At 40.1% G+C, this 27,314-nt stretch overlaps 2 protein-coding genes across 3 annotated transcripts in view; both read right to left on the bottom strand.

Moving 5' to 3' along the window:
* Positions 1-27,314, bottom strand: part of LOC130380365 (N-chimaerin-like) — an 81,043-nt gene that overhangs the window by 25,281 nt on the left and 28,448 nt on the right. The window contains exons 7-8 of the mRNA XM_056587541.1: positions 17,304-17,430; positions 1,144-1,311 (exon numbers count right to left, since the gene is read on the bottom strand). Of these exons, the coding sequence (XP_056443516.1) occupies positions 1,144-1,311; positions 17,304-17,430 (295 nt within the window). The remainder of the gene's footprint in view (positions 1-1,143; positions 1,312-17,303; positions 17,431-27,314) is intronic.
* Positions 8,022-15,309, bottom strand: LOC130380367 (E3 SUMO-protein ligase ZBED1-like). Of its 2 annotated transcripts, XM_056587544.1 has the most exons (3): positions 12,398-15,309; positions 11,349-11,959; positions 8,022-11,252 (listed from the first exon to the last, which is right to left on the bottom strand). In XM_056587544.1, exons 1-3 carry the CDS (start codon positions 12,594-12,596, stop codon positions 10,893-10,895), a joined length of 1,170 nt encoding a protein of 389 aa, XP_056443519.1. In that variant the 5' UTR covers positions 12,597-15,309; the 3' UTR covers positions 8,022-10,892. The 2 variants fall into 2 exon arrangements, with proteins under 2 accessions (XP_056443519.1, XP_056443520.1); XM_056587545.1 differs by having other exon boundaries at positions 11,349-15,309.

The raw sequence follows: 27,314 nt of genomic DNA, 5'->3' as shown, positions 1-27,314 counted from the left end.
GCGTTTGTGGCGTTCGTCTGCTGCCCCTCTGCTGAGTGATGGTTGGATGACGTCTCTAACGAAGATCAGCTGTCTCTCAATCCAGGAAGTAATGGAAGCCGGTGTCAACTCCGTTGGATGTTTATCGGTCAATGGAAACTTCTTTAGAATCCGTGTTGCGTATTTCAGGAGTGGTAATCCGAACTCCTTCCCGTTGATATTTCCTGTGCGGAATATTCCGTTTTGGAAGAATACTCCGGTTAGGATGGATGCCACTTTACTCCACTTCGCTGGATCGCCGGAGCAGGCAAAGTGCGCTCTTTCTTGGAGTAGTTTGGTATCCAATGATTTCCTGAATTGTCTTTCATGAATCTCGAACATTGTCCATTCATGGCATTGAAGTTGGCGCACGTAGTTGTTAAAATCCACAGGGAGGTCTTCACCGTCCGATGGCGGTTGGCGGTTGCGGGGCGGTTGCGGGACGGGATCATGGGTTTGCCTCAGTTGTTTGTAGATGCGGCCACTGGCAAGGGCTTGTTTGAAGGCGATCCGTAGCACTGTGACTAGGCACATGTTAGGTACCAATGTCTAAGTATATCTTTCTCTGCTGCATTAACGATGGCAGTTACAACGGCGTTAACGATGGCAACACCTCACTTCATCAGCGTAGGTGTTGGGGTCCCCATGGCGCACACACACACACACACACACACACACACACACACACACACACACACACACACACACACACACACACACACACACACACACACACACACACACACACACACACACAGGTGCAGGGTGGGCCGTCATGGACTTTAGGTCATTTAAGACTCCTTCCCTTGATTGCAATTCTAAAACTGGTGAACAGCCCAGTGAGTACATGGCCCAGCCGGGACACACACACACAGCAATTTAAATACCATAGAACTGCTCAAAACCGCTCACGGTCCAATGAAATTGCTCGAGCTTCGCTCATTTGCGCAAAGTTAACCAATGCCGTCACACCGACGCAAGCCATCCCATGATCCTTTGCAGCACTTTTGCACGACCAGTAAGAATACATTTGACGAGGAAGTGCAGCATCCGGCGGGGCGACGCTAGACGTGCGTGCGTGCGTGTATATAAAGGCATGTTGGGTGTGTTTCTAGGCGTCCTCACCCTCTCCTCGGCGTGGCCACGGTCCCTGGTGGGGGTGAGGCCGTCGGGCTGGTCGGGGGCGCTGCGCAGCGGCAGGTGCTTCTTGAGCGTGGGCTCCAAGCTGAGGGTGGTGTAGCCCACGTGCTCGTAGATGGGGTTGATGGTCATCTTGGCGATGTACTCCGCCGCCTGACGGGGGAGGAGGAGGAGGAGGAAGAAGAGGGTGAGGAAGAAGAGGCAGAGATGAGAGGGGGGGAGAAGAAGGATAGTGGTGGAGGGAGAAGGGAGGGAGAGGGGTGGAGGAGGATTAGGAGGAAGAGGGTGGGGCGGAGAAGGAGGAGAGGGATGGAGGGAGGAGAGGAGGGAAGAGAGGTTAGAAAGGGGTGAGGGGGGAGGGGAGGGAGAGGAGGATAGGTACGAGATGGGTGGAGAGGGGGGGTGAGGTGGGAAAGGAGATGGGGAATTGGGTTGGAAGAGGAGTTGGGAGGGGGGAGGGTGGAGAGGGATGGGTGATTTGTTTGTTAAAGAGCCATATGTTAGGTTAAGTGGGTGCAAACAAGCTGCTGACACACCCTAGACATGCATGACTGTTGGTGTTGCATTTGAATGAGAGTTTTACCTCAGATTCTCTACCATTGATTTCATGGTATTTAAGAAACTGTTGAGAAAGCTCTAACTTTGCAACTTAAAAAAACGACACTGACCTCCTTATGCTATTAACTATTATATGTATTGTCAAACACATTAGTCAGTGTATATGAGGCAGACATTTTCCGAAGGATTCTGAATGTTTCAAAGGATTCCCATTCAGTCGGTTTGCTTTCCTGACTAAATCTAATCAAAAGGTACCGTATTGGTCCGAATATAAGACAGCCTTTTTTCCCCTCGAAATAGGTCTGAAAAAGTTGGGTCGTCTTATATTCGGGGTCTAGTATTCAGAGCGCAGTTTCTCTTCTTCGCCTCTCCCTTTAAATGTCAATACACATTCGCGGCCGCAGGTTGCGCCAGAAATTGGTTCCGGGAAGAAGTAGTCCAGCGTCCTTAACAACCAGACCGTTACCGGTGTTTAAAGACAGGCTGACCATTAGAGACAAGTGGCTCAAAAGTGGGTCAGGTCAATCAACAACAGCGGAGGAGCTATTATTCCAATTTTAAAATAATGGTCGTCAATAAGGCAGAGTCAAGTAACAACTGCCAAGCTGCCAAGAAGTTTGGGGTCACGGAGTGTAACGTAAGAAGATGGCGAGCACCAAAATAACGTCTCAAAGACGTCAACAGTCAGCGCAAATCCTACCGTGGTCCACCGTGGTAAAGTTGGTTTTATATTGGACGTTGGATATTCGACACATTCGAAAAATCTATTTAGCACTGGCTTTGATGTACGAATTTGTGTCTAACCAACTTAGATGTGTTATTACACGGCCTGTCTATGTAAAGCAAAAAATGTTTTACCAAAAAAATAACTTTTGATTTTATATCATTTTTAATGTTGATAAATGCTTTAAAACGATTATGTACTATTACTATTTACTTACCCTTTTCAAAACACAGAGGGTGAACTCAGCTAACTGCCCCACACATAACACAAAGCTTATTCTCTAAAAAAAAAAACACCCTTTCATCTTATATAATTGTTAATGTTAAATGCTATAAATCTATTATGCGGCTTGACCTTTTGACCTACACATGTCAAAACACGTGTGATGAACCCATCTAACTGCCCCACACATAACACAAAGCTTATTTTTTCCAAAAACCCACCTTTTGATTTTATACTTTTTTTTAATGTTAAAAAATGCCATAAATCTATTATGCGGCTTGACCTTTTGACCTACCCATATCAAAACACATCTGGTGAACCCATCTAACTGCCCCACACATAACACAAAGCTTATTCTTTCCAAAAACCCACCTTTTGATTTTATACAATTTTTTTAATGTTAAAAAAGGCTATAAATCTATTATGCGGCTTGACCTTTTGACCTACCCATATCAAAAAACTTCTGGTGAACTCAGCTAACTGCCCCACACATAACACAAAGCGTATTTTCTCAAAACACCTACCCTTTGATTTTATATATATATTTTACTCTCAGAAAATGCTATAAATCTATTATGCGGCTTGACCTTTTGACCTACCCATTTCAAAACACATCTGGTGAACTCAGCTAACTGCCCCACACATAACACAAAGCTTATTTTTTCCAAAAACCCACCTTTTGATTTTATACTATTTTTTTTATGTTAAAAAAGGCTATAAATCTATTATGCGGCTTGACCTTTTGACCTACGCATATCAAAACACGTGTGATGAACCCATCTAACTGCCCCACACATAACACAAAGCATATTTTTTCCAAAATCTCACCTTTTGATTTTATACTATTTTTTTAATGTTAAAAAAGGCTATAAATCTATTATGCGGCTTGACCTTTTGACCTACCCATATCAAAACACATCTGGTGTAATCAACTAACTGCCCCACACATAACACAAAGCTTATTTTCTCAAAAAACCTACCCTTTGATCTTAAATATTTTTTTTTGTCTCAGAAAAAGCTATATAAATCTATTATGCGGCTTGACCTTTTGACCTACCCATATCAAAACACGTGTGATGAACCCATCTAACTGCCCCACACATAACACAAAGCTTATTTTTTCCAAAAACCCACCTTTTGATTTTATACTATTTTTTTAATGTTAAAAAAGGCTATAAATCCATTATGCGGCTTGACCTTTTGACCTACGCATATCAAAACATGTGTGATGAACCCATCTAACTGCCCCACACATAACTCAAAGCTTATTTTTTCCAAAAACCCACCTTTTGATTTTATGCTATTTTTTTAATGTTAAAAAAGGCTATAAATCTATTATGCGGCTTGACCTTTTGCCCTACCCATTTCAAAACACATCTGGTGAACTCAACTAACTGCCCCACACATAACACAAAGCTTATTTTTTTCCAAAATCCCACCTTTTGATTTTATACTATTTTTTTAATGTTAAAAAAGGCTATAAATCTATTATGCGGCTTGACCTTTTGACCTACCCATATCAAAACACAACTGGTGAACCCATCTAACTTCCCCACACATAACACAAAGCTTATTTTCTCAAAACACCTACCCTTTGATTTTATATATATTTTTTAATCTCAGAAAAAGCTATAAATCTATTATGCGGCTTGACCTTTTGACCTACCCATATCAAAACACATCTGGTGTAATCAACATATAGTGTATATAGCATGTATATAGCATAGGTCACAGGTATGTTTTGATATGGGTAGGTCAAAAGGTCAAGCCGCATAATAGATTATAGCCTTTTTTAACATTAAAAAATAGTATAAAATCAAAAGGTGGGATTTTGGAAAAAATAAGCTTTGTGTTATGTGTGGTGCTGTTAGCTGAGTTCACCAGATGTGTTTTGAAATGGGTAGGTCAAAAGGTCAAGCCACATAATAGATTTATAGCCTTTTTCTGAAAGCAAAAAATATATATAAAATCAAAAGGTGGGATTTTGGAAAAAATAAGCTTTGTGTTATGTGTGGGGCAGTTAGCTGAGTTCACCAGATGTGTTTTGAAATGGGTAGGTCAAAAGGTCAAGCCACATAATAGATTTATAGCCTTTTTTAACATTAAAAAAATAATATAAAATAAAAAGGTGGGTTTTTGGAAAAAATAAGCTTTGTGTTATGTGTGGGGCAGTTAGTTGATTACACCAGATGTGTTTTGATATGGGTAGGTCAAAAGGTCAAGCCGCATAATGTATTTATAGCTTTTTCTGAAAGCAAAAAATATATATCAAATCAAAGGGTAGGTATTTTGAGAAAATAAGCTTTGTGTTATGTGTGGGGCAGTTAGCTGAGTTCACCAGATGTGTTTTGAAATGGGTAGGTCAAAAGGTCAAGCCACATAATAGATTTATAGCCTTTTTTAACATTAAAAAAATAGTATAAAATAAAAAGGTGGGTTTTTGGAAAAAATAAGCTTTGTGTTATGTGTGGGGCAGTTAGTTGATTACACCAGATGTGTTTTGATATGGGTAGGTCAAAATGTCAAACCGCATAATCGATTTATAGCTTTTTCTGAAAGCAAAAAATATATATAAAATCAAAGGGTAGGTATTTTGAGAAAATAAGCTTTGTGTTATGTGTGGGGCAGTTAGCTGAGTTCACCAGATGTGTTTTGAAATGGGTAGGTCAAAAGGTCAAGCCACATAATAGATTTATAGCCTTTTTTAACATTAAAAAAATAGTATAAAATAAAAAGGTGGGTTTTTGGGAAAAATAAGCTTTGTGTTATGTGTGGGGCAGTTAGTTGATTACACCAGATGTGTTTTGATATGGGTAGGTCAAAAGGTCAAACCGCATAATCGATTTATAGCTTTTTCTGAAAGCAAAAAATATATATAAAATCAAAGGGTAGGTATTTTGAGAAAATAAGCTTTGTGTTATGTGTAGGGAAGTTAGTTGATTACACCAGATGTGTTTTGATATGGTTAGGTCAAAAGGTCAAGCCGCATAATAGATTTATAGCTTTTTCTGAGAGTAAAAAAATATATAAAATCAAAGGGTAGGTATTTTGAGAAAAGAAGCTTTGTGTTATGTGTGGGGCAGTTAGTTGATTACACCAGATGTGTTTTGATATGGGTAGGTCAAAAGGTCAAGCCGCATAATAGATTTATAGCCTTTTTTAACACTAAATTTTTTTTATAAAATCAAAAGGTGGGATTTTGGAAAAAATAAGCTTTGTGTTATGTGTGGGGCAGTTAGCTGAGTTCACCAGATGTGTTTTGATATGGATAGATCAAAAGGTCAAGCCGCATAATAGATGTATAGCTTTTTTTGAGAGTAAAAAATAAATATAAAATCAAAGGGTAGGTATTTTGAGAAAATAAGCTTTGTGTTATGTGTGGGGCAGTTAGTTGATTACACCAGATGTGTTTTGATATGGGTAGTTCAAAAGGTCAAGCCGCATAATAGATTTATAGCCTTTTTTAACATTAAAAAAATAGTATAAAATCAAAAGGTGGGATTTTGGAAAAAATAAGCTTTGTGTTATGTGTGGGACAGTTAGCTGAGTTCACCAGATGTGTTTTGATATGGGTATATCAATAGGTCAAGCCGCATAATAGATTTATAGCATTTTCTGAGAGTAAAAAAAATATATAAAATCAAAGGGTAGGTGTTTTGAGAAAAGAAGCTTTGTGTTATGTGTGGGGCAGTTAGCTGAGTTCACCAGATGTGTTTTGATATGGGTAGGTCAAAAGGTCAAGCCGCATAATAGATTTATAGCTTTTTCTGAGAGTAAAAAATATATATAAAATCAAAGGGTAGGTATTTTGAGCAAATAAGCTTTGTGTTATGTGTGGGGAAGTTAGCTGAGTTCATCAGATGTGTTTTGATATGGGTAGGTCAAAAGGTCAAGCCGCATAATAGATTTATCGCCTTTTTTAACATTAAAAAAATAGTATAAAATCAAAAGGTGAGTTTTTGGAAAAAATATGCTTTGTGTTATGTGTGGGGCAGTTATTTGATTACACCAGATGTGTTTTGATATGGGTAAGTCAAAAGGTCAAGCCGCATGATAGATTTATAGCATTTTCTGAGAGTAAAAAATATATATAAAATCAAAGGGTAGGTGTTTTGAGAAAGAAGCTTTGTGTTATGTGTGGGGAAGTTAGATGGGTTCACCAGATGTGTTTTGATATGGGTAGGTCAAAAGGTCAAGCCGCATAATAGATTTATAGCTTTTTCTGAGATAAAAAAATATAAAATCAAAGGGTAGGTGTTTGAGAAAATAAGCTTTGTGTTATGTGTGGGGAAGTTAGATGGGTTCACCAGATGTGTTTTGATATGGGTAGGTCAAAAGGTCAAGCCGCATAATAGATTTATAGCCTTTTTTAACATTAAAAAATTGTATAAAATCAAAAGGTGGGATTTTGGAAAAAATAAGCTTTGTGTTATGTGTGGGGCAGTTAGCTGAGTTCACCAGATGTGTTTTGATATGGGTAGGTCAAAAGGTCAAGCCGCATAATAGATTTATAGCTTTTTCTGAGAGTAAAAAATATATATAAAATCAAAGGGTAGGTATTTTGAGCAAATAAGCTTGTGTTATGTGTGGGGAAGTTAGCTGAGTTCATCAGATGTGTTTTGATATGGGTAGGTCAAAAGGTCAAGCCGCATAATAGATTTATAGCCTTTTTTAACATTAAAAAAATAGTATAAAATCAAAAGGTGAGTTTTTGGAAAAAATATGCTTTGTGTTATGTGTGGGGCAGTTATTTGATTACACCAGATGTGTTTTGATATGGTTAAGTCAAAAGGTAAAGCCGCATGATAGATTTATAGCATTTTCTGAGAGTAAAAAATATATATAAAATCAAAGGGTAGGTGTTTTGAGAAAATAAGCTTTGTGTTATGTGTGGGGAAGTTAGATGGGTTCACCAGATGTGTTTTGATATGGGTAGGTCAAAAGGTCAAGCCGCATAATAGATTTATAGCTTTTTCTGAGATAAAAAAATATAAAATCAAAGGGTAGGTGTTTTGAGAAAATAAGCTTTGTGTTATGTGTGGGGAAGTTAGATGGGTTCACCAGATGTGTTTTGATATGGGTAGGTCAAAAGGTCAAGCCGCATAATAGATTTATAGCCTTTTTTAACATTAAAAAAATTGTATAAAATCAAAAGGTGGGATTTTGGAAAAAATAAGCTTTGTGTTATGTGTGGGGCAGTTAGCTGAGTTCACCAGATGTGTTTTGATATGGGTAGGTCAAAAGGTCAAGCCGCATAATAGATTTATAGCCTTTTTTAACATTTTTTTTTTTTAGAAAATCAAATGTTTTTTTTTTTTAAAGAAATAAGCTTTGTTTTACATAGGTAGGTCTTGTATTAACACATCTAAGTTGGTTTGACACAAATTCGTCCATCGAAGCCAGTGCTAAATAGACTTTTCGAATGTGTCGAATATCCAACGTCCAATGTAAAACTAACTTTACCACGGTCCGTGGTCCTCAAAGTGGCCGTTTCAGTGAGGTTGACCGGAGAGTTTTTGAATACGTCAGAGAAAACGCGCTTTGGGCGGAGCCGGTGGAAGCGGAGCAGCTGGGGAGCGATGACAGCGAGAGCAAACACAGTGGGGCAGAGGACGTGTGTGAGCGATAGAGAGATCGGAGGAGAAGTTTGGCGAATTTTAGTTAAGTTTAGTTAAATATGTGGCCTGTATTTTTCTATGTTATTTAAAAATGTTCCCAATGTTGCTTGATTATTGCTTGATATTAATTTTGAATCATACTGTACATATTTTGCCTTGAAAGTGCCGTGGCCTTTACTGGCATTATATTATTGTCATTAATATAACAAGTGTTTAATTCACTGTTCTTTGTTCTGCAAATCTGGTCTGCAAATCTTTTTTTCTAAATGTTTGTGTTGAAAAACGGGGGGTCGTCTTATAATCAGGGTCGTCTTATATTCGGACCAATACGGTACTTAGTCAATTGCTGGTCTCAGTAGCAGAATGACTCCTCGTTAGTATAGTGGTCAGTAACCCCGCCCGTCATGCGGGATACAGGGGTTCAATTCCCCGACAGGGAAACTTTACATTTTTACTCACTGCTACAGCAGTATTATTCAGACCTGCAAACTCCTCAGAGGAAAAAAGGTGACAGTGTCACGGGGGGATTTTTTTTTTATTGTAATATACAAATGACACTAGTCTGAGCGTGACTTAACAAAACTCAGCATACTTTATCAAAAATCAATGTCAAAACATCCTTGAGGCTTATAAAAAATATTTTATTTACAACTGTCACAATTTTTTTATTATTATTATTTTTACTTATTATTGGAGAGACAAAAACAATTATTATTCTGTGAAGTTGATGAATTGTCACTTTTAGGTTTTCTACCCAGTTACCAAAAAAAGAAACAATAGTATGCGCGGTGGCAAGCACATGGTTTGCATGTGTTACTTCGAAGGCAAAAAATATCTAAAATACAAGAAAACACAAAAACCTACATTCAACCAGTGGGGTATGGCCCCTGACTCTGAGGAGGTAGGTACCTCCAGGTACCCCCTCCATGCCAGGGCGCCCTGAATTTATGTTTATTAACAGCTCCTCCACCGGGGTCAAGACAATTTGAGGGCCAGATCCATCTGCCAACTGTCGGCCTTTTCACGATTGGCTTAAAAAAATTGCTTATTTAAATTTATACCAATACGATGGTGGGAAAAGCTTATCAGTTTGTATGTTTTTTATACTTCATTGTTATACTTGATCCGCTGACTGCTTGGAAGCCATCGGAGTACATATTATTTTTTAGAAGAAAGGGGTTATGTGGTAGGATCTTTAAGAATGCTTAACTGGGATATTTATATATTCATGGCTTGAATATTAACGATCATGCTTTTGACGTGTAACTAACGCATTTACGCGGTCAGCGGTCCGCTGCCAGGCTTTGGTTCTCCGGGTTGCAGAGGCTTTAGCGTTCCCTTTTCTTGTGATAATGTCCTTCTCCTCGTCATAGCTCCCCAGGAGAACCTGAAGTTCCATTTCATTGAAATAAGCGGCCCGTTTCGCCATTTCGATCAGGGTTTCCATGATCCATACATCACGTCTTTTTAGGTTTGGCGGTGACGCGCAGAACCCTGTGTTAACCAACCCCGAGTTGGTTGAACTAATGCATAACCGCTGCTGTGGAACCGAAAACTCTGGGTTATTCGGCACTGGGTAAATCAACCTAGAGTTCAGCGTTAACTCAAGTGTTTGTTAAACCTCCGTTTGTGGAACACCCCTCTAGACGAGTGTTTCGCAAGCTCTCTTGCGTTGTTTGGCCGATTGCATGCGCATGCGGATGCGCATGCGCGGTAGCCAGGCGACCGCCTCATCCAATGGCGAGCTCAGTTGGCGCTGTGTGCTTCAAGATTCCGATTGACCCAGAGAAATGTCAATTATAAGAAAGATTCTGAAGCAAGTGCTGAGATTCCGATTGGCCCAGAGAAATGTCAATTATAAGAATGATCCAATAATTGTTCGCAATTATTGGATCATAACCGGCCATAGATTATGACCGCCGACCGGCCATCATAATCTATTTTAATTGCATTAAAATAGATTAATGCATTAAAATAGAATAATGCCTTTACTTTAGAATATCTTTTGAATCCCCCATCATTAAATCTTCATTCACTTACATGTTCAACGTTACCTCAGAGATCAGCAAGATGGCGACTTTCAGTACTGCTACCACCGTTTCCCTGTGAGTTCAGCTAGCCCCAAATTCAGTTAAGTCTTTGCTTATAAATCCCTTCGAAAGAAGAGCATTTGCAGAAAAATTGCAAGTAAAAGAACTCAGTGCAGAAAAGCCAGAAGTGAACATGACCCAACAAGCAAGAGAAAAGGATAGAGCCTACAAGAGAAGTTTTTCCAGAGTTTGGTTCAGGCTTGGCTAACTAGCTTTGGGTATGCCAATGCAATTTTTTGCTTTCCTTGTAGGGCTGCACGATTCAGGTAAAAATGTGAATCACGATTTTTTTTATTTGAATAGATTTTCTGCCACGATTTTTTTCTCACAGATAACAAAAACCTTTTTTTTTATTTTTTTTTATTGCACGCATGAACCATGACAACAAAAAAGTGCAGTATCAAAAACGAGTATACTGTACCAACTTTAACTTTAACATAAATAAGCATCAATAAAACACAAATCTTTTCTTTGGAACATAGGCCTCTCATATGACCCTATATGTGACCCTGAACATGGCACTTAAAGATTCCTGGCCAGAAACACAAGTCTGTCCACATGCTCTGGCTTTAGTGATGCACGGTGGCATGTCACAATGTTGCCCCCTGTACTGAACAGCCGCTCAGAAGGTGAGCTGGTAACTGGAATGCATAGGTATTTCTTCACCAACACAGACAACCGTGGATATACAGATCTATTTTGCCCCCACCAGATTAAGGGGTCATCTTCACTGTCGATCTTGCATCCCAGAAGATATGCTTCCAGCTCTGTGGACACTGCTTGCTCTAGAGAAGAGGACTCGTCATTGCCTTGTGCTGTTTTGAAGAAACTTCCAAGGGTCTTTCGGCCCTTCTTCATGGGGGGTGCTGGGGAGGCATTTGGCTGGAAAATAATTAATAATCCAATCAATATTAAGTAACATAATATCACAACAGTTCAGGACAGGACAATTGTATTGAAATGTGGAAATGATCTTACCATAACTACAGTTATGCCAGTCATCTCGTCTGTCAGCCTTGCTCTAACAGTGGCTTTCTTCTCCTCACTGATGTAGTTAATCTTGAACCTAGGAACGAGGGTTGTGGCCATGTCGAGTAGATCCTGAGTTTGGGGATCACTGTACTTCTCTTGTAGATATTTCAGGATGTTTGACTTCACTGATTTTGTGAATTGTGTGTCATCATCTTGCACAGCCAAAACAGAGATTTCAAAAAGGTGGAGAACCGGCTTCACAGAGGATATGCTGACATATAGTTCTCCAGAGAGCGCATCGGTGAATTCAGCCAGAGGACTTAGGGTGTTGTTCATTGCCTCAATGACTTCTATGTCCTGCCATGTAGGCACTAGATGTCTAAGTTTTTGATCATTGAGGATCTGTGAGATGGCTGGAAGCTGTTCCAGGATCCTCTGAATCATCTCTTGTCTCGATCCCCATCTTGTTGGGCACTCAGTTTTCAGTTGATGCTCAGGGAGTTTGAACTCTTTCTGGGCAATGGCAAGGTTTCTCCTCCGTAGCCAGCTGTGACTGAAAGTGCTCACAATCTTTCTGCCTGTGACACGGTCAATTCGTGGATCTTTCACATCATTTTCTAAAAGAAAAATACAACAAATCGGAATGAGTACAACACAAGCCATTAGTCTGTAGTATCACGAATAACATTATTTATGTAATCATTATATCAAATTAACGCATTAATTTTGATTAATTAATCACTAATTAATCAAATAACAAATTAAATGAACACAGATTAATCGCACCTCTATAGTGCTATGGAGTCAAAACAAAGTATTGTATATATTTTTTAGTATTCATTGAATTACTTATCTGCCATAATTTATTTGAATTCGTTTATTTTGACATACTTTCTTGCAAAAATTGTAAGCATGTGATTAATTTAGATTAATTAATCACAGAGCCTGTAATTCATTTGATTCTTTTTTTTGATAGCTTGACAGCCCTAATTATTATTAGTATTAGATTAACTAGAGTAGCAACAAGTAGTAGAACAAGTAGAGTAACAACTCACCAATTGCCAGATGTAGCCTATGGCCAAAACATTGGAGTCTGGAACAGTGGTTGATGGAGATAGCCTTCACTATGTTTGATCCATTGTCTGTAGTTATACATGCCATTGTATCCTCTTCCAAACTCCAAGATGCTATAGTAGTATAGTAGATTTTATTTGGACATGGACATGACAATGTCATTGGACGAACCAGATGCATTGTTTACAGTGTATTAGCATAAATGCTAGTTTACAACACCTGTCCACAGGAGGCTTTTTGAAAACAACAAAAGAAACTAAACAAGACAGAAACAAGATCAAATACTGATAAAAAACTGATAGTGATAATTAAAAAGAGTAAAAATGCAGTATACAGTAGAGTACAGAGCAGCAATATAATGAGTCGAATATATATATATATATAGGCTACGTAGAGAAAAACAAAGGCAGCATGATCAAACAATAAACCAGTTGTAAATTATTTGTGGGAGCACTGTTGATTTGATTTGAGCCGTTGTTTAAGTTCTCTGTTAAAAGTGTTGCTGTTAGTCTCTAGTTTTAGACTAGTGGGCAAGAGGTTCCATAGTTTTGCCCCCTTTGCAGAGAAGACAGACTGACCGAAAGATGTCCTGTACATGGGAACAAGACAATCACCATTGATGGAGGATCGTGTATTTGCCCGACGAGAGCTCTGACGTCTGATGGCCAATTCAGACAACAGTGGTGACACATGGTTATTTACACACTTGAAAAACAATTGAAGATTACTAAAATTAATAAAGTTATCCAAGGTGAAAAGGTTGTGTTTTTTTAGAATGCCGCAATGATGCCATCTCATGGGTTTCCGGTCCATGACTTTTATTGTCTGTTTGTATATTGAAAAGATAGGTTTTAATGCAGTAGAAGAAGCTTGTGACAATGATGTGATACAGTATGACAAATGAGAAAATATCATAGCGTGCATAAATAATTTGGCCGTTTGACATGACAAGTCCCTTCTTATGAAACGGAAACAGTTTAGATTTAGTTTTACCTTTTTTGCAACATACTTAATTTGCGTAACAAATTTTAAATTCTGATCCAGGATGATGCCCAGATATTTTACTTCATTTACGATCCGTACCTCGAAAACATCGGTGATAGGCCTATTACGGATGGAGAAGCACAAAGACGGTTTTCTTCACATTAATGGTCAACTGAGACAGCTCAAGCCATTTTGAAATGCTGAGTAATGCTTGTGTCAGGTGCTCACCTGCTAAGCTGGATGTTTTACTGGACACATGGATAACAGTGTCATCAGCATACATTTGACAGTTGGACCCCGGACAGCAGTTTGGTAGGTCATTGATATACATAGAAAACAACAGTGGACCAAGTACAGACCCTTGCGGTACACATATGCTGTTGGCACGCAGATGGGACCTGACCCCATTGACCCCGACACATTGCTCTCTCCCCTTCAGGTAAGATGCAAACCACTGCAGAGCTTCTGATGACATTTTGAACGATTTTAACTTGTTCATTAGAGTACTGTGGTTTACCGTGTCAAAGGCTTTTTTTAGGTCTAGGAACACTGCCCCAACAACATTTCCTTTATCCATTGAAGCTTTTATGTTTTCAAGCAATAACAATTAGCTGTTTCAGTTGAGTATTTCTGTCTAAACCCAAACTGCTGTGGATGAAGCAGCTGGTTAGACTCTAGATGTTCCATTAGTTGCTCAGCTATAATTTTCTCCAGAACCTTTGAGACAACAGGGAGGATAGCAATAGGCCTATAATTACTCGCTATGTCCTTGTCTCCTGATTTATAAACAGGGGTAATAATTGCAGTTTTCCAGCTTTCTGGGAATATTTTGATGCTAGGGCATCCTTCAGTCCCTGTGCCAAGATCTCTTTGTGGTCTTCAGGGAAATAAGCAGTCTGTAGGCACTTGCTTCTCATGGTGAAATCAGTCGCTATGAATTGGACAGTTAGGCTCAGGTACGGTTCCATGGTTCGGCTGGACCATAAATTAGTCGTTGCTGCAAAATAATCTGCTTCTTGTACTTCTGCCTCGACCGCAGCCCTCACATTTTTAGTTGCGGGACGGAATTGTGTAGCGTTTGTCCAATGTATGGATCATCTTTTGAAAGCCGTCATGTGCTACGGTGTTTATTGGAACCATATCCTTTGCTAGATGGTAAGCAATTGCGTCCATTATTTCCTTACTCCTACTGGAGTTATGTGGGTATGGGGTTGCCTTGTGCAAGGTGTCAGTAATGGATGTCTGTGTTGTTGTTGGACGACTATCAGACTTCTTCTTGCCTTGTACAGCTTCATCATATGGCACTTTGTGGTGACGATTGAGGTGCTGGTATAGATTAGTCGTGTTACTTTGCGGTGCTGCAACGATCGCAAAGCATGTCTTACAAATCACTCTAGACCGACTCTCGTCGTTTTGCTTAAAGCCAAAATACTTCCACAACACCGAATGCAAGCCTTTTTTTGGAATGAGTTCTGTTTGCGTCTGAGAGGTTGGCTGATTCGCGCCGCTAGTAGCTGGGTCCTCATCATCAACATCCATTTTGTCTTCACTGTTTATCTCATGTCGCACTCGCACTAGCTAGCTTTCCGAACTACTTCGCTCTCCGCTGCGCAACGAGTGAAACACGTGACTAAAAGGCGCTCCGTCATTGGCTGAGGGTGAAGCCCTTCTCAGAACCTAGAAGGGAGAGCGCGCTTGGGAGTGCTTTTAAACCATGGACCTATTGTTTTAAGCTCATAAAAAAAGGGAATCGAATAAATCGATTAATTGAAAACTTAATTCGACACGGGGGTGAATCGAGATCGCGATTTTATAACGATTTATCGTGCAGCCCTATTTCCTTGTATACTTTTTAAAATAAGTGCGTGTGATAGTTCGTGGACACAGACAGGGTTGACAGACCTGAAACATCTGTATAAAAAAAACACGAGCGAGCAAGAGTGCATATGAACAACTGTGTGAAGCTAGCCATGCTAGAGGTAAGCGACTTCTATTTATTCCACTAGCCTATATGTATTTCCCTTGAGATGGACACTGGTTGCAGACCCTCACAACCTCCCCCCACCCCTTTCAAGTGTACTGTATATAGTTCTCTGCAAACCTATGGTGGGACCAGGCCTTCATTGTTGCATATTGTATATAGTCCTCTGCAAACCTATTCAGTGTACATACTGTATATAGTTCTCTGCAAACATGGTGGCATCAGGCCTTCAGTGTGCATATTGTATTAGTCCTCTGCAAACCTATTCAGTGTACATACTGTATATAGTCCTCTGCAAACCTATGGTGCATCAGGCCTTCAGTGTGCATATTGTACTGTATGTAGTCCTCTGCAAACCTATGTTGGTATCATGCCTTAAGTGTGTCTTCAACAACCACACACAAAAGTTGGCACATTTACATGAATCTTGTGGAATTCATGTTTCATTGTATTTGTCTAAATGCATACTAATGCAGACTGTAGATATATTTATGAGTGACGTTTACCAACACAATTGCTTGGCCGTAACACACTCACCCATTATCTCTATCTCTCTCACTCACACAGAGAGAGAGAGAGAGAATGTTACCTTGTGTGTAATTCAAAGTTATTGTTGATGTATCTGCACTCTTAATGTTGCTGATTTCTACAAGGCAAAAAATGTACTTAAAACTTAGTTCCCTGGCCCCATTCGTCTTTGTAAGTAAATGTTCTTTTTTTGCCTTTACTATTTTGTCAGAATGCACCAGAATGCTTTGTTTTAGGGCTGGACGATGTGGCCTAAAATAAAAATCTTTGATTTTTTCATAAAAAAATCAGATTTCCGATTTAAATCGATTTACATAAAAAAGCATTATGGCAGGCCCTGCCATTGTAAACAGTGTAACCTGTAACATAACATAAAATGTAAAATATATAAAATATAAAATAAAATATTTCTGTAAACATAAAATATTTCTAATGATAAGAGGACTTCTGATAAAGTGCCAACATAACATTCAAACTTTCAACACTGGTCATAAATATACAGTGTTTTGCAAACGGTAATTATTACCTTAAGAAAGGGAATAGTAACGGGAGAAGAATGAGGAAAAACACACACGCACGCAGCTCTTTCCTTCACTCGTCTGTATTGAATCAGGAAGAGGAGTGCGATCCCCCTACTGGGAGCCCCGAGGCATTACCAAAAGATCGACGAATTACCAACAGATCGACGAATTATTAAACCACACAGATATATTTCAAATGAATTATGTTTACCTCAAAATAGATTATACATATATGAATAAATTGTGTTATACAACTAAATTGTAGTAATTTGATATACTACAAATTGTGGTATATCAAACTCGCTGCCATGTTTGTGTATCACTTTGGTAAATGCGCGCTCTGTGCGGGGGGAGGGCTGAGCCCATTCCAAACTACGGGAGCTGAGAGGGAAGCGTTTGCGGATGTTGAAGAGAAAACCGATTTTCATTTGAACAAGTCGACGTGAGCTACACACTCGAATTAATCGATAAAATCGGTTTATCGCCCAGCCCTACTTTGTTTGTTTGTGAAAATCACAAAAAAATCTTGTGGGGGAGGATTCCCCCAGACCCCCTTCAGGGGTTTGGAATGCAAACGTTCAGCCTCCCCTCAGATAAATTCCACCAGCCGCCACTGTTGAATGAACATCCACGCACAGGGTCCAAAATGTGTCCCACCATCAAAAGCAACTCTTATGCAATGTAACCCAGAATTAAACGGTAAAATGTATCCAAGAGTAGTATCGAGAAGCGCTTATAGCAGGTGTTCACTTTGTATGCCACACACACACACACACACACACACACACACACACACACACACACACACCACACACACACACACACACACACACACACACACACACACACACACACACACACACACACACACACCTTTGTCTCGATGTAGAGCGTGATCAGGCCGTCGGTGACCAAGTCATGGATGGACTCGAACCTCTTCTCGGCGACAAAGTGCTTCCCATCGTGGTACAGACGGAAGTTTTTGGTCTGGTTCCTGAAGCTAGAATCAGAGGAGTGCAAGTCGATATTAATGATCAAATAATAACCATAATAATTTATGTTTTTTTATTTCTTTGTATTATTATTGAAATCAGTGTTCACAGAGAGAATACATGTTTGAATACAGTACATCATAATATACACTGATAATAATAGTAATACAATACTATTACGTCTTGTGATGGCCATAATAAGGATCAAGGATGAAATAGGGTTACTTATTTTGGAGCCCAATTAATTCCAAGTGTGTTTTGAGCATGGAAAACACATTGACTGTGGAGTTCAATGCTCTTGCTAACTCCGACCAATTCCTAATTCCATTGAGACTAAAATTGTGTTTTCCCACAATTCACGACCATCTCTCTGCGTATTGAAAGGACCTGAAGAAAAGAAACCAGCACAATGATGCGTGTCATTAACCCAAAAAGTCCAGAGCTGCCGTAGTCTGGCAGCACCCAGAGCGGAACACGGGGCTCTTGGATGATATTTATGGAAGCCAATTAAGGGCAGAGGACAACGAGACAGAGAGAGGGGGAGAGATAATGAGAGAGGTAAAGAGATAATGAGACAGGGACAGAGAGACAGAGAGAGTGGGGCGGGGTCGAGAGAGAGACAGAGAGAGCGAGAGCGAGCCAGAGAGAGATAAAGAAAGAAGAGAAGGTTGAGGTCCAGAGAGAGGTAGGAGGTGTAGAGAAAGAAAGAGAGAAAGAAAAAAAGAAAACAGGACACATAGAGGGAGGGAGGGACATTAAAAAAAAGAGTTGTAAAACTATGAATAGCCAAGACTGACCCAGAACCAAATGGAACAAATGAGACGAGTGAGAGAGGGACCAATGCTGGGTGCTCCTCCCCACATGTGTCCTGCTCTCTGATCCCCGACCTCCAGGCAAATGGGACTGGATTGCTGAGTGAAGGAAGGCACGATGCAGCGACTGGGGACTCTTCAGGTTTACCATAACGTATAATCCCCTGATAAGTTTGAATTGATTTTGATTGGTCCATTTAAAAGTAACATCAAGTTACTTTATTAGTCAAATGCACAAAAGCGGTCATAGCTGGCAATGAAAATGTTGTATCCCAAGCTCTCCTTAACAATGGAAATATATATATATATTAAATAGAGCTGTCAGTTAAACGCTTTATTAACGGCGTTAACGCAAACCAATTTTAACGGCATTAAAAAAAAAAAAAAATTTTTTTTTTTTTTCTTTGGCTCAAAACAAAGAAGCAGTAGCCTGACTGCTATGTTCAAATGACATTTGTTCAAAGCAGTCGTTTAATTGCACTATAGGCTCTTTTTTGTATCGTCCTGTTTTGATCAGTATATGCCAATGTTGTTATCAATAAAAAATCATTTGCACAAGGCAAGCCGATGCACTTCACCATGTTGATAAGAGAATTAAAATGAGAAGAATTATGGGACAAAAAAATCAAGGGATATTTAGCATAGAAAAGTAATTTGTGATTAATCGCGATTAATTGTTTTAATCGCTTGACAGCTCTAATATTAAACATATATACATACATATATACATTGAATATGTGTTGAGGTTCGGGGGGTTGAAGTTATTAGGGTGTTCGGATCCCAGCCAAAGGTACCAGGTTCAATCCCTAATGTTCCCCAGTCTTCCTCCATCTTTAAGCAAGATGCCTTGAGCCAAACCTGTCACTTCATGATATGCATCTGTATTCACTAGAAGCTACTTTGGATCAAATGTCTCCTAAAAGATTTGTAATGAAAGGTGTTTGTGAGCCAAACCAACAGGGAAGTGTTCTTGTTTATAAGACTCTCACACAAACGTCCTCCCCCCCTCTCCTTTCACGAAGCACTCTCCTACCCATGCACCGCACACACTGGGAGTTCACAGTCAGATGTTTCTGAGCAGCTTACCGGCCTACTGCTGTCTTTGACAAACGCTAAACCCTTACACACACACCCCCCCCCACACACACACACACGCGCGCACACAATCCCTTCAAAGTTCAACCTCCTTCCCTCTAAATAAACCAAATTTGTGTGTTTTTCTCCCAATGGGCACGCCTTCAGTCTCCCTGGTTTGTCAGATAATTTGTTGTGCTAGTGGTTCTATGGCCAGGGCAAAGAGGACAGGAAATAGAGGAGGCAGGGATACCTTGTCTAGTAGCAGTTGTTTGTGACATAGTATTCGATATGGTGGTGAGAGTGTGGGGTTTGATTAAATAAGTTATATAAAATAGGTTTAATAGCCATAAATATATATAATAGGTTATTTTTTAATGCATAATTGCCATACGATTTTCTGTTACTCAGCAATGTTGGCTTCTCCATGACGAGTACACACACAAGCATGCTAGGTCCTGAGGAGACATAGCATGGATCGTGTATTGGTGATCCAATGCCTGATTATGCTGAGCTTCTTTTTGAGAATGCGCAAAGCAATGCACTATTCAAGGCTCATCACTTGTTTCTGTCACTACTGGTGGTGCAACGGTTCACGAGTTACCCGTGATCCTTACGGATCAACCCTCACGGTTCGGGACGCAAGTGATCGGTGGATTGGCTGATACAATTTTTTTTTTTGCATTTACGTGATCAGCACATGTTTAGAGGACAATTCCGGTATTAACAACATCATCAAGTATCGTAGCGAAATACAGGCCGTTTCTCAATTCCAAGTACGCAAACTACGGACTCGCGGACTTGGAAGTTCGTACTTGGCAAGTCCGGACTTCAAGTAAACACATCCGAGCAGGCACGGCGTTATGGGTGGGCCTGACGGACCCAGGACCACCCACTGTTCAACAGGCCCACCCAAAACTTTTCTTAAAAAAATAAATAAATAATATGTTATATATTTAATTTATTGCACGGCTCTTTTCAATGCTGTGGAACGAAAGTGTCAAGGGAAGTGTTTTTGCCTCTGAATCACGTCTTTGATATCACTCAGCATGTAGTCAGGTAATTTATCAACCCCAGCGTATTCGGTTGCTAAGCAACGTAAACATCTTAGGCGGACTATTTCTCTGCTTATCAACACTACGAATGGTAATTATTATTTTTAAAAAGACACCTTGTGAAGTTATTTTTTTCGCTTTGGCAATATAGCCGTGTAATAAGCGGCTTTTAATTTGTGCAAAAATTGTCTAAATATGTATTTTTCAATAAAAAAAATGGTGGTTAACCCATTTAAGCCGGGAAAGCATTGCCGCTGTTCTACCTTTAAGGACGGGAAAGCGTTTGCGTCGTTTTTCTGTATAAGGGGGGTTTTTGCCCAAAGTGTCGGCCTCTGGGCCAACGAAATGCATCAGAATAGACACTATAGGTGTCAACTTGTTCCTCGTGAGTTTAGTTCAGAAATTTCTTCAATCAAGTATGGCGGATTTTGAGACTGAAGACTTTTCTGACGGTAGCGATTTCGAGGAGTTTCTCGGCTTCGAAGATGTTGATGAGGCCGAGTACTTTGATGAGGAATACGAACCGATTGACCGGGAATTATGGTTAAGGCACATGTTCGTGAATGACGACGAGGAAGAAGTATGGAATGGGGCTGCTTGTGTTGCCGGTGCGAAGAGATTACTGGCGACAGAGTAAGAATCTCTTTCGGACGCAATTCGCCAGAAATATGTCCCGGGACAGATTTGCGGCCATCTGGAGGTAAGGACAATAGTAATACTTATTGATTGTGATGATGCTGTAATAAGAAATTACGACAGTTTATATGTAAGAGATGTATTACTGTCCCGGAGATGCGTAAAGCACCCGGGTGCGTAAAACCAGATAAGCTTCTCTGGAATGTCACTTCTACTTATCAATAGTAATACTTATTGATTGTGATGATGCTGTAATAAGAAATTACGACAGTTTATATGTAAGAGATGTATTACTGTCCCGGAGATGCGTAAAGCACCCGGGTGCGTAAAACCAGATAAGCTTCTCTGGAATGTCACACGTAAATGCGATCTCCAGACTAGCAATACATCTCAATACATCTCTTACATCAATCCTTTCCTACAGAATAGAGCTTCTTTGGAATTTCACACCTAACTGCGATCTCCAGAACAATAAGGCCTAGGCTACTATACATTCCCAAATTATAGCCTGTGTCTTTTAATTACGCTACTTCTTAGGATGGAATGCAATTGTATTTATGGATGGACTCTCCTCATGGATAACCGGCCAAAACCCCATCACCATTTTAATATGATGTGCATGTATTTACCTGTATGTCAATTGTATTTACCTGTATGTCAATTGTGGCACCCATTGCAGGGGTTGACACTAAGGTTTCAAAAGCACTTGCCCATCGGGCAAGTACAGGTCAGGTTCAACTTGCCCGAATGCAATGTTCACTTGCCCAAATTATAATCAGAATCGTTAACGGGCCTCTTTTTGCCAGGCACCCGGCCTGGTTTAGGGGGCGCTCAGAAAAAATCATCTGAAGCTGAATGTTAGCTTCCACACATGTTGTGTTTAAAAAATAACAAACTTCTCTTTGTTTACTTATTTACTTATTTATCGAGCGGTCACATCGTGCCATGAAGTGATTTCAGTCCACCGTTCCAACCTATTAAAGCTATCACCAAGTTATATGTAGACCTGCATGATTTTATGCAAATGTACATAACTAAATGTCAGAGGTAGTAGCAAAGATATGTCTTTTTAACTTTCAAGTTTCTTGTAGCTCTAACTGAATAATCACAATCGCATTTCTACTAGGGTTGTCAGTCACGATACTGGATTTTCTAACTTCAACACTATTCCTGGAAAAATATAGATATTCTATACCATTTTTTATATCAGGGGAAAAGTTTTTTTCAGGAAAGAACATACCCAAAGTAAATAGATTATATCTCCACAACTGCAAGGGCGATAATGTCATCTTTGGGCCAAAAGAAAGATTGTTGTGCAAGTGAAATATTCAATGGGGATAATACTTGGTTAAAGTGAATAAAGCCATGGAACACAGCATAAGTGGAAGATAACATTTCCACCTGAAATAATTATCAGTATCAGTTGGTGGTTATCAGTTGGGAGCACTGTCTTACTATGAGACACAAATAAAGGTAGATATCTTACAATTTTGACACTTGACACCTCTATTTAAACTTCAGGGCAATCGAATGCACCAAGCCAAACACTCGCAAATAAATATATGGCCACTAGATTGCGCTAAAGAATATGTTTTCTGTTTGAAGGCAATTTACCTATTTCCTAAGAAACCTTCTCTTATTCATTGATTGAAAACACCATGTTAAGTTGCAAAATTTGGCCCAGATACTGGATAATCTGTTTATGGTGGTTTATTCGATCAGAATCAACTTTGTAGACAAAAATCACAAAGGTAATACTTCATTTTTGGTTGTTAAAAGAAAAGGGGACGTTTCTTCTTAAGTTGTTATTTGCGAGTTTTAGTCACAGAATGATATGGTTTGGACTGTTGGAATAAGTGGAGGCTCAGCTTTCATGTAGGCCTAATATATACAGTAGTTTGTGAGGGTCCAATTTCGTGAAAAAGATCGCTATTGCTGTGTGCATGTGCACAGTTATGAAACCCAAAACCGTGTTCTTGACTTTCCTTGATAATTTGCCTGAATCCAAAGTACTTCCAAACTGCACTCCTCCATCACTACTCCATTTAACTTCTACCTAAACCGTTCGCGGAGGTGCTGCACTTGAGATGCTAGCTGTGTTGGCTAACCTTTAGCGAATCACTGCCAGAGACCGCACTGTGAGTGACAGAAGGCGGGGCTATATTCGCGCTGAAGCGATGCGTGTCTGTTAACTCGCTTTCCGAGAGAAGAGAAGACAGCGCGCTGATCAATTGCAAATACTTCTATTTTGTGTGGTTTTGAGGAACAAAAGGTTGTTCTGCAGTTTCTAAAAACAATTTCAATAAATAGCTTTTATATTAACATCCACCCATAATCCACTTGCCCGTTCGGGCAACCAGAAAAAATCTCAACTTGCCCAAACATTTTTTTTACTTGCCCCGGGCAAGCGGGCAACCGTTAGTGTCAACCCCTGCATTGCACTCCTGACCATCCCTGGAAGAAGGGATCCCCTACACTGCGTTTCTTCTCAAGATTTCTTCCTTGCTGATTCAAGGGAGTTTTTTCTTGCCCGTGTGGGGGCATGGGTAAAGGGGGTTGTCACAAATATTTGGCCTGTTAAGCCCTTTGAGACTGTAATGGTGATTCAGGCATTTTTTCCTGGCGCTTTAGGCCTAAATGGGTTAAGTCTAGGTTGATGTTTCGGCACGAGTTCAGCAGACAGTTACAGACACACTAGCTAAAGCCTCCAAGTGATCTGAAAGTGTAAACATCATTCCAGTAAAGGACAATGTTGAAGCCGTCGTTGTTTAGGTAGCCTACTTTAAACGTACACGAACGGTCTCGGAGTCATCACTGCAACCAGGGGATGAGCTGAGATTCACAACACCTACATCTTCTTCTCTGCCACCCCAGGATGCTAGCGCGACCAGCTCCGATTCTATCGCCTCTGCCTCTAACTCTCGATATAAATGACACCACTTTGGCCACTAAAGTGAACTCTCTCAATGATACAGGAAAGCGCTTCCAGATAACCATATCAGAGTCGGAGCTCGCAGTGTTTGTGCAACTCATAGAGAGGAAGAAAAACAGAGAACATCTCAAAAGTATTCTTGAAGTGATGGACATATGCAATGAGGACTTTTTCCCGAATATCCATGCTTTCTTAAAAGCTCTGATTACACGACCAATGACTTCCTGTTCACTTGAACTAGGGCTGGGCGATATATCGATATTTAAAATATATCGATATTTTTTCAAACGCGATATGAAACGAGACCATATCGTCAATATCGATATAATTTAATTTCCAGTTTCAAACCGCACCTGCCGCCTGCTATTTCGTAACTCTACTGACTCACGTCACTTTTTGAAATCGCGAAACATGAGCCGTGTTCGAAATCGTTCACAATTCATTGGGTATTTTAAGTGCACTATATTGTGCATGAAATTAACCACTGAGAATTCGAACACCACTACAAAATGGCGAGCACCCTATATAGTGCACTATATCCGTGATAGGGAACGATTTCGAACACAGCTATGGAGTCCGCCTGCACAAGCAGCTCAGAGGAGCTTGTTTGCAAGCGAAAGACCAACGGCTCCATAGTATGGAAATGGTTTGGATATAAGGTGCCTGACGAATTACAAAATCACGTAATTTGTAGAGAGTGCTTAAAAACTGTCGCAACCAAAGGGTTGCAATTCAGTGCATAATATTCCGGAGGTGCACACAGCTTTTGGCCGTGATATTATATATTATAATGTTCTCAAATACGAGGCGGAGGCAGTGTCTAGTCCACGGTTTATTCAACCATCAAACTGTATTAAATTCTGAACGGTAGGAATAGTAATTGTAAATCGAAACGGTAGGTAGGTATTAGGGCCTGACCGATATTAATTTGAGTGCCGATGCCGATTATTTTCAGAGAAAAATTACAATTACGATTTAATCGGCAGATTAAAAACAAAACAAAAGAAAGCATATAAAACATAGTTTTTGATACCTTAAATATACTTTAAACACTTTTGACGAATATGTGAATTGAATGCAGAACCTTTGAGTGTTTTAGAATACATTTACAGTCAAAAATGAGTTTAATGTAAAATAAATAACTAACTCCCAATGTGCTGCGCTCGTGAGCAGTGACTAACACGTGCGTGCTGAGCAGTATGGTCTCACCGTTAGTCTACAGTATAACAAATTAACATGGCCTGGGACCTAAACAAAAACAGGCACAACATGCTCAAACAACGCGTCTTGTGTACATTGGTGAGGTGAGCGCGCGCTGCCTGAGCGAGCGTGCTTTCATGTTGTACGGTAAAATTCAATCTCCTCTTTTTTACTCCAGCTAAAGTTGTTAGTTAGCAAGGCGAGTAGGAGCGCAATCTGCAGGATACTAAGCGCAATAACATTTCTAAAAAAAAACGAAAAACGGTTGTAATCCGCGTCTTTTTGCCAGATGATGATTATTTTGAAAAAATGCTATAATCGGCCGATTAAATCGGCAGGCCGATGAATCGGTCGGGCCCTAGTAGGTATAGTAATAACGGTAACTCCACAGTAACTTCAAGGTTTCTCACTCCGCGAGACCCAAACATAAAACATTAAAGGTCCCATGACATGAAAATCTCACTTTATGAGGTTTTCTAACATAAATATGAGTTCCCTAGCCTGCCTATGGTCCCCCAGTGGCTAAAACTTGCGTTCGGTGTAAAACGAGCACTAGCTGTTCTGCTCGCCTTTGAAAAAACGGAGGCTCAAGCGCGCTGATTTGGAATGTCTTTAGGTTTGTCACAAAGCATCTAAGCTCCTCCCCTTACTCTGCCTGGCCCGCCCAGAGACGTTGGCCCGCCAATGAGACACATGTGTGTGTGAATACACACACTGTAACGCAAGTGTTTCTTGTCGGTTCTTTGACGTCTCTTGTATTTCCACAACAAGACTGTAGTGGGGGTTATCTGAGCCATGGTTGAGAAGGAATTGGGGGAAAGGAACTTTGGCTTTGACTCGCTGAAGTACATGAACTGCGACATGCCTCCCGCGTGTTCTAGAATATTTACAGAACACGGCTAAAGACTATGTGGTCATCGCCATTGCGATACATCCACTGTAAACAGAGTGCATGGTACCGTGGCTGCAAGCTGCTCAGGGCCACACCCCCACCCTCCTCCTTGACCCGCCTCGCTCCTCCTCCTTTGCATTATAGCTACAGACACCAAAACAGCGCATTTGGGGAAGCTCAATGTGCGACTGGCTCGGAGTGGCTGTAACTCTGCACCACGGCAGAATTTCGGGAACGTCTTTGAATATTGTGTTAGTTGCCCACTAATACCTATATTAAAGAATACATAAAATAGCATGTCATGGGATATGACATGCAACGCCCCCCCCACGCAGTCGTTACGGTTCATAATATTTCGGAGGCGCACAAAGCTTTTGGCCGTGATATTATATATTATAATGTTCTCAAATACGAGGCGGAGGCAGTGTCTAGTCCACGGTTTATTCAACCATCAAACTCTATTAAATTCCGAATGGTAGAAATCGTAATATCAAATCTGCGTGCGGAGCGCGCAGATTTGCATCCCCCCCACCCTCGACAAATATCGATATTTATCTTATATCGATATTCTGCTTGAAGATATCGAGATATGACTTTTGGTCCATATCGCCCAGCCCTAAGTTGAACGCGTCTTTTCCAGTGTCAACCGAATTAAAACAGCAAATAGGAGCACCATGCTTACAACTCGCCTTATGTCCCTCTGTCTGTTGACATTTGAGAGAGAGCTTACATTAACTCTTGACATTTTCAAGACATTGTTTTTGAAATGCAGCAAAATAAATGTTGATGTTGATGCTTGCTCTGATTTGCGTTAAAGGGCTGTTAATCTTCTGACTTCGGATGACCGTGAATTGGCGGTAGACTTGTATTAGTTATTATCTTGTAGTAGCCTACATTTGAATGCATGTTCTTCTATAATAAGCCAAGCTCAGTCAGTCTGTTGTGATATCGAAATATTGTTGAAAACTTAAACAATTCAACAGAATTATGAAATAGTCGGCCTGATGTTAAACGAGCAGAACTAAACTACGAGGGAAATATTCGATTCCTCACCACTTTTACAGTCTATAATAATCTATAGGCCTTAGGTCTATAAAGTGACACGCTAAAGCATGATGCGTAATTGAGATTCCAAAAGCGCTCTTCTTTGTTCAGATCCAAGGAGAGCGATCGCGGATAGGTCCGTCCTATGCAACGAAACATTTTACAATGCTACAAAATATTAGAGAGCATCAAGCTATTAAAATCTCTATTATGCACATAATATAACAGTATATTAGTCAGTCATTTT

The sequence above is a fragment of the Gadus chalcogrammus genome, chromosome 4 (genome assembly GCF_026213295.1).
Source record: "Gadus chalcogrammus isolate NIFS_2021 chromosome 4, NIFS_Gcha_1.0, whole genome shotgun sequence".
Taxonomy (NCBI): domain Eukaryota; kingdom Metazoa; phylum Chordata; class Actinopteri; order Gadiformes; family Gadidae; genus Gadus; species Gadus chalcogrammus.
The sequence above is the reverse complement of the archived record's forward strand: the minus strand, read 5'-3'. Positions and strand labels throughout refer to the sequence as shown.

Excerpts from the sequence above, each read along its gene's own strand:
- LOC130380367 (XM_056587544.1), bottom strand. The coding sequence starts at position 12,596 with ATGCATCTGGTTCGTCCAATGACATTGTCATGTCCATGTCCAAATAAA. Across the intron at positions 11,960-12,397 it reads TAGGCTACATCTGGCAATTG|AAAATGATGTGAAAGATCCA; the intron begins GTGAGTTGTTAC and ends TTTTTCTTTTAG. Across the intron at positions 11,253-11,348 it reads CTGGCATAACTGTAGTTATG|CCAAATGCCTCCCCAGCACC; the intron begins GTAAGATCATTT and ends ATTATTTTCCAG.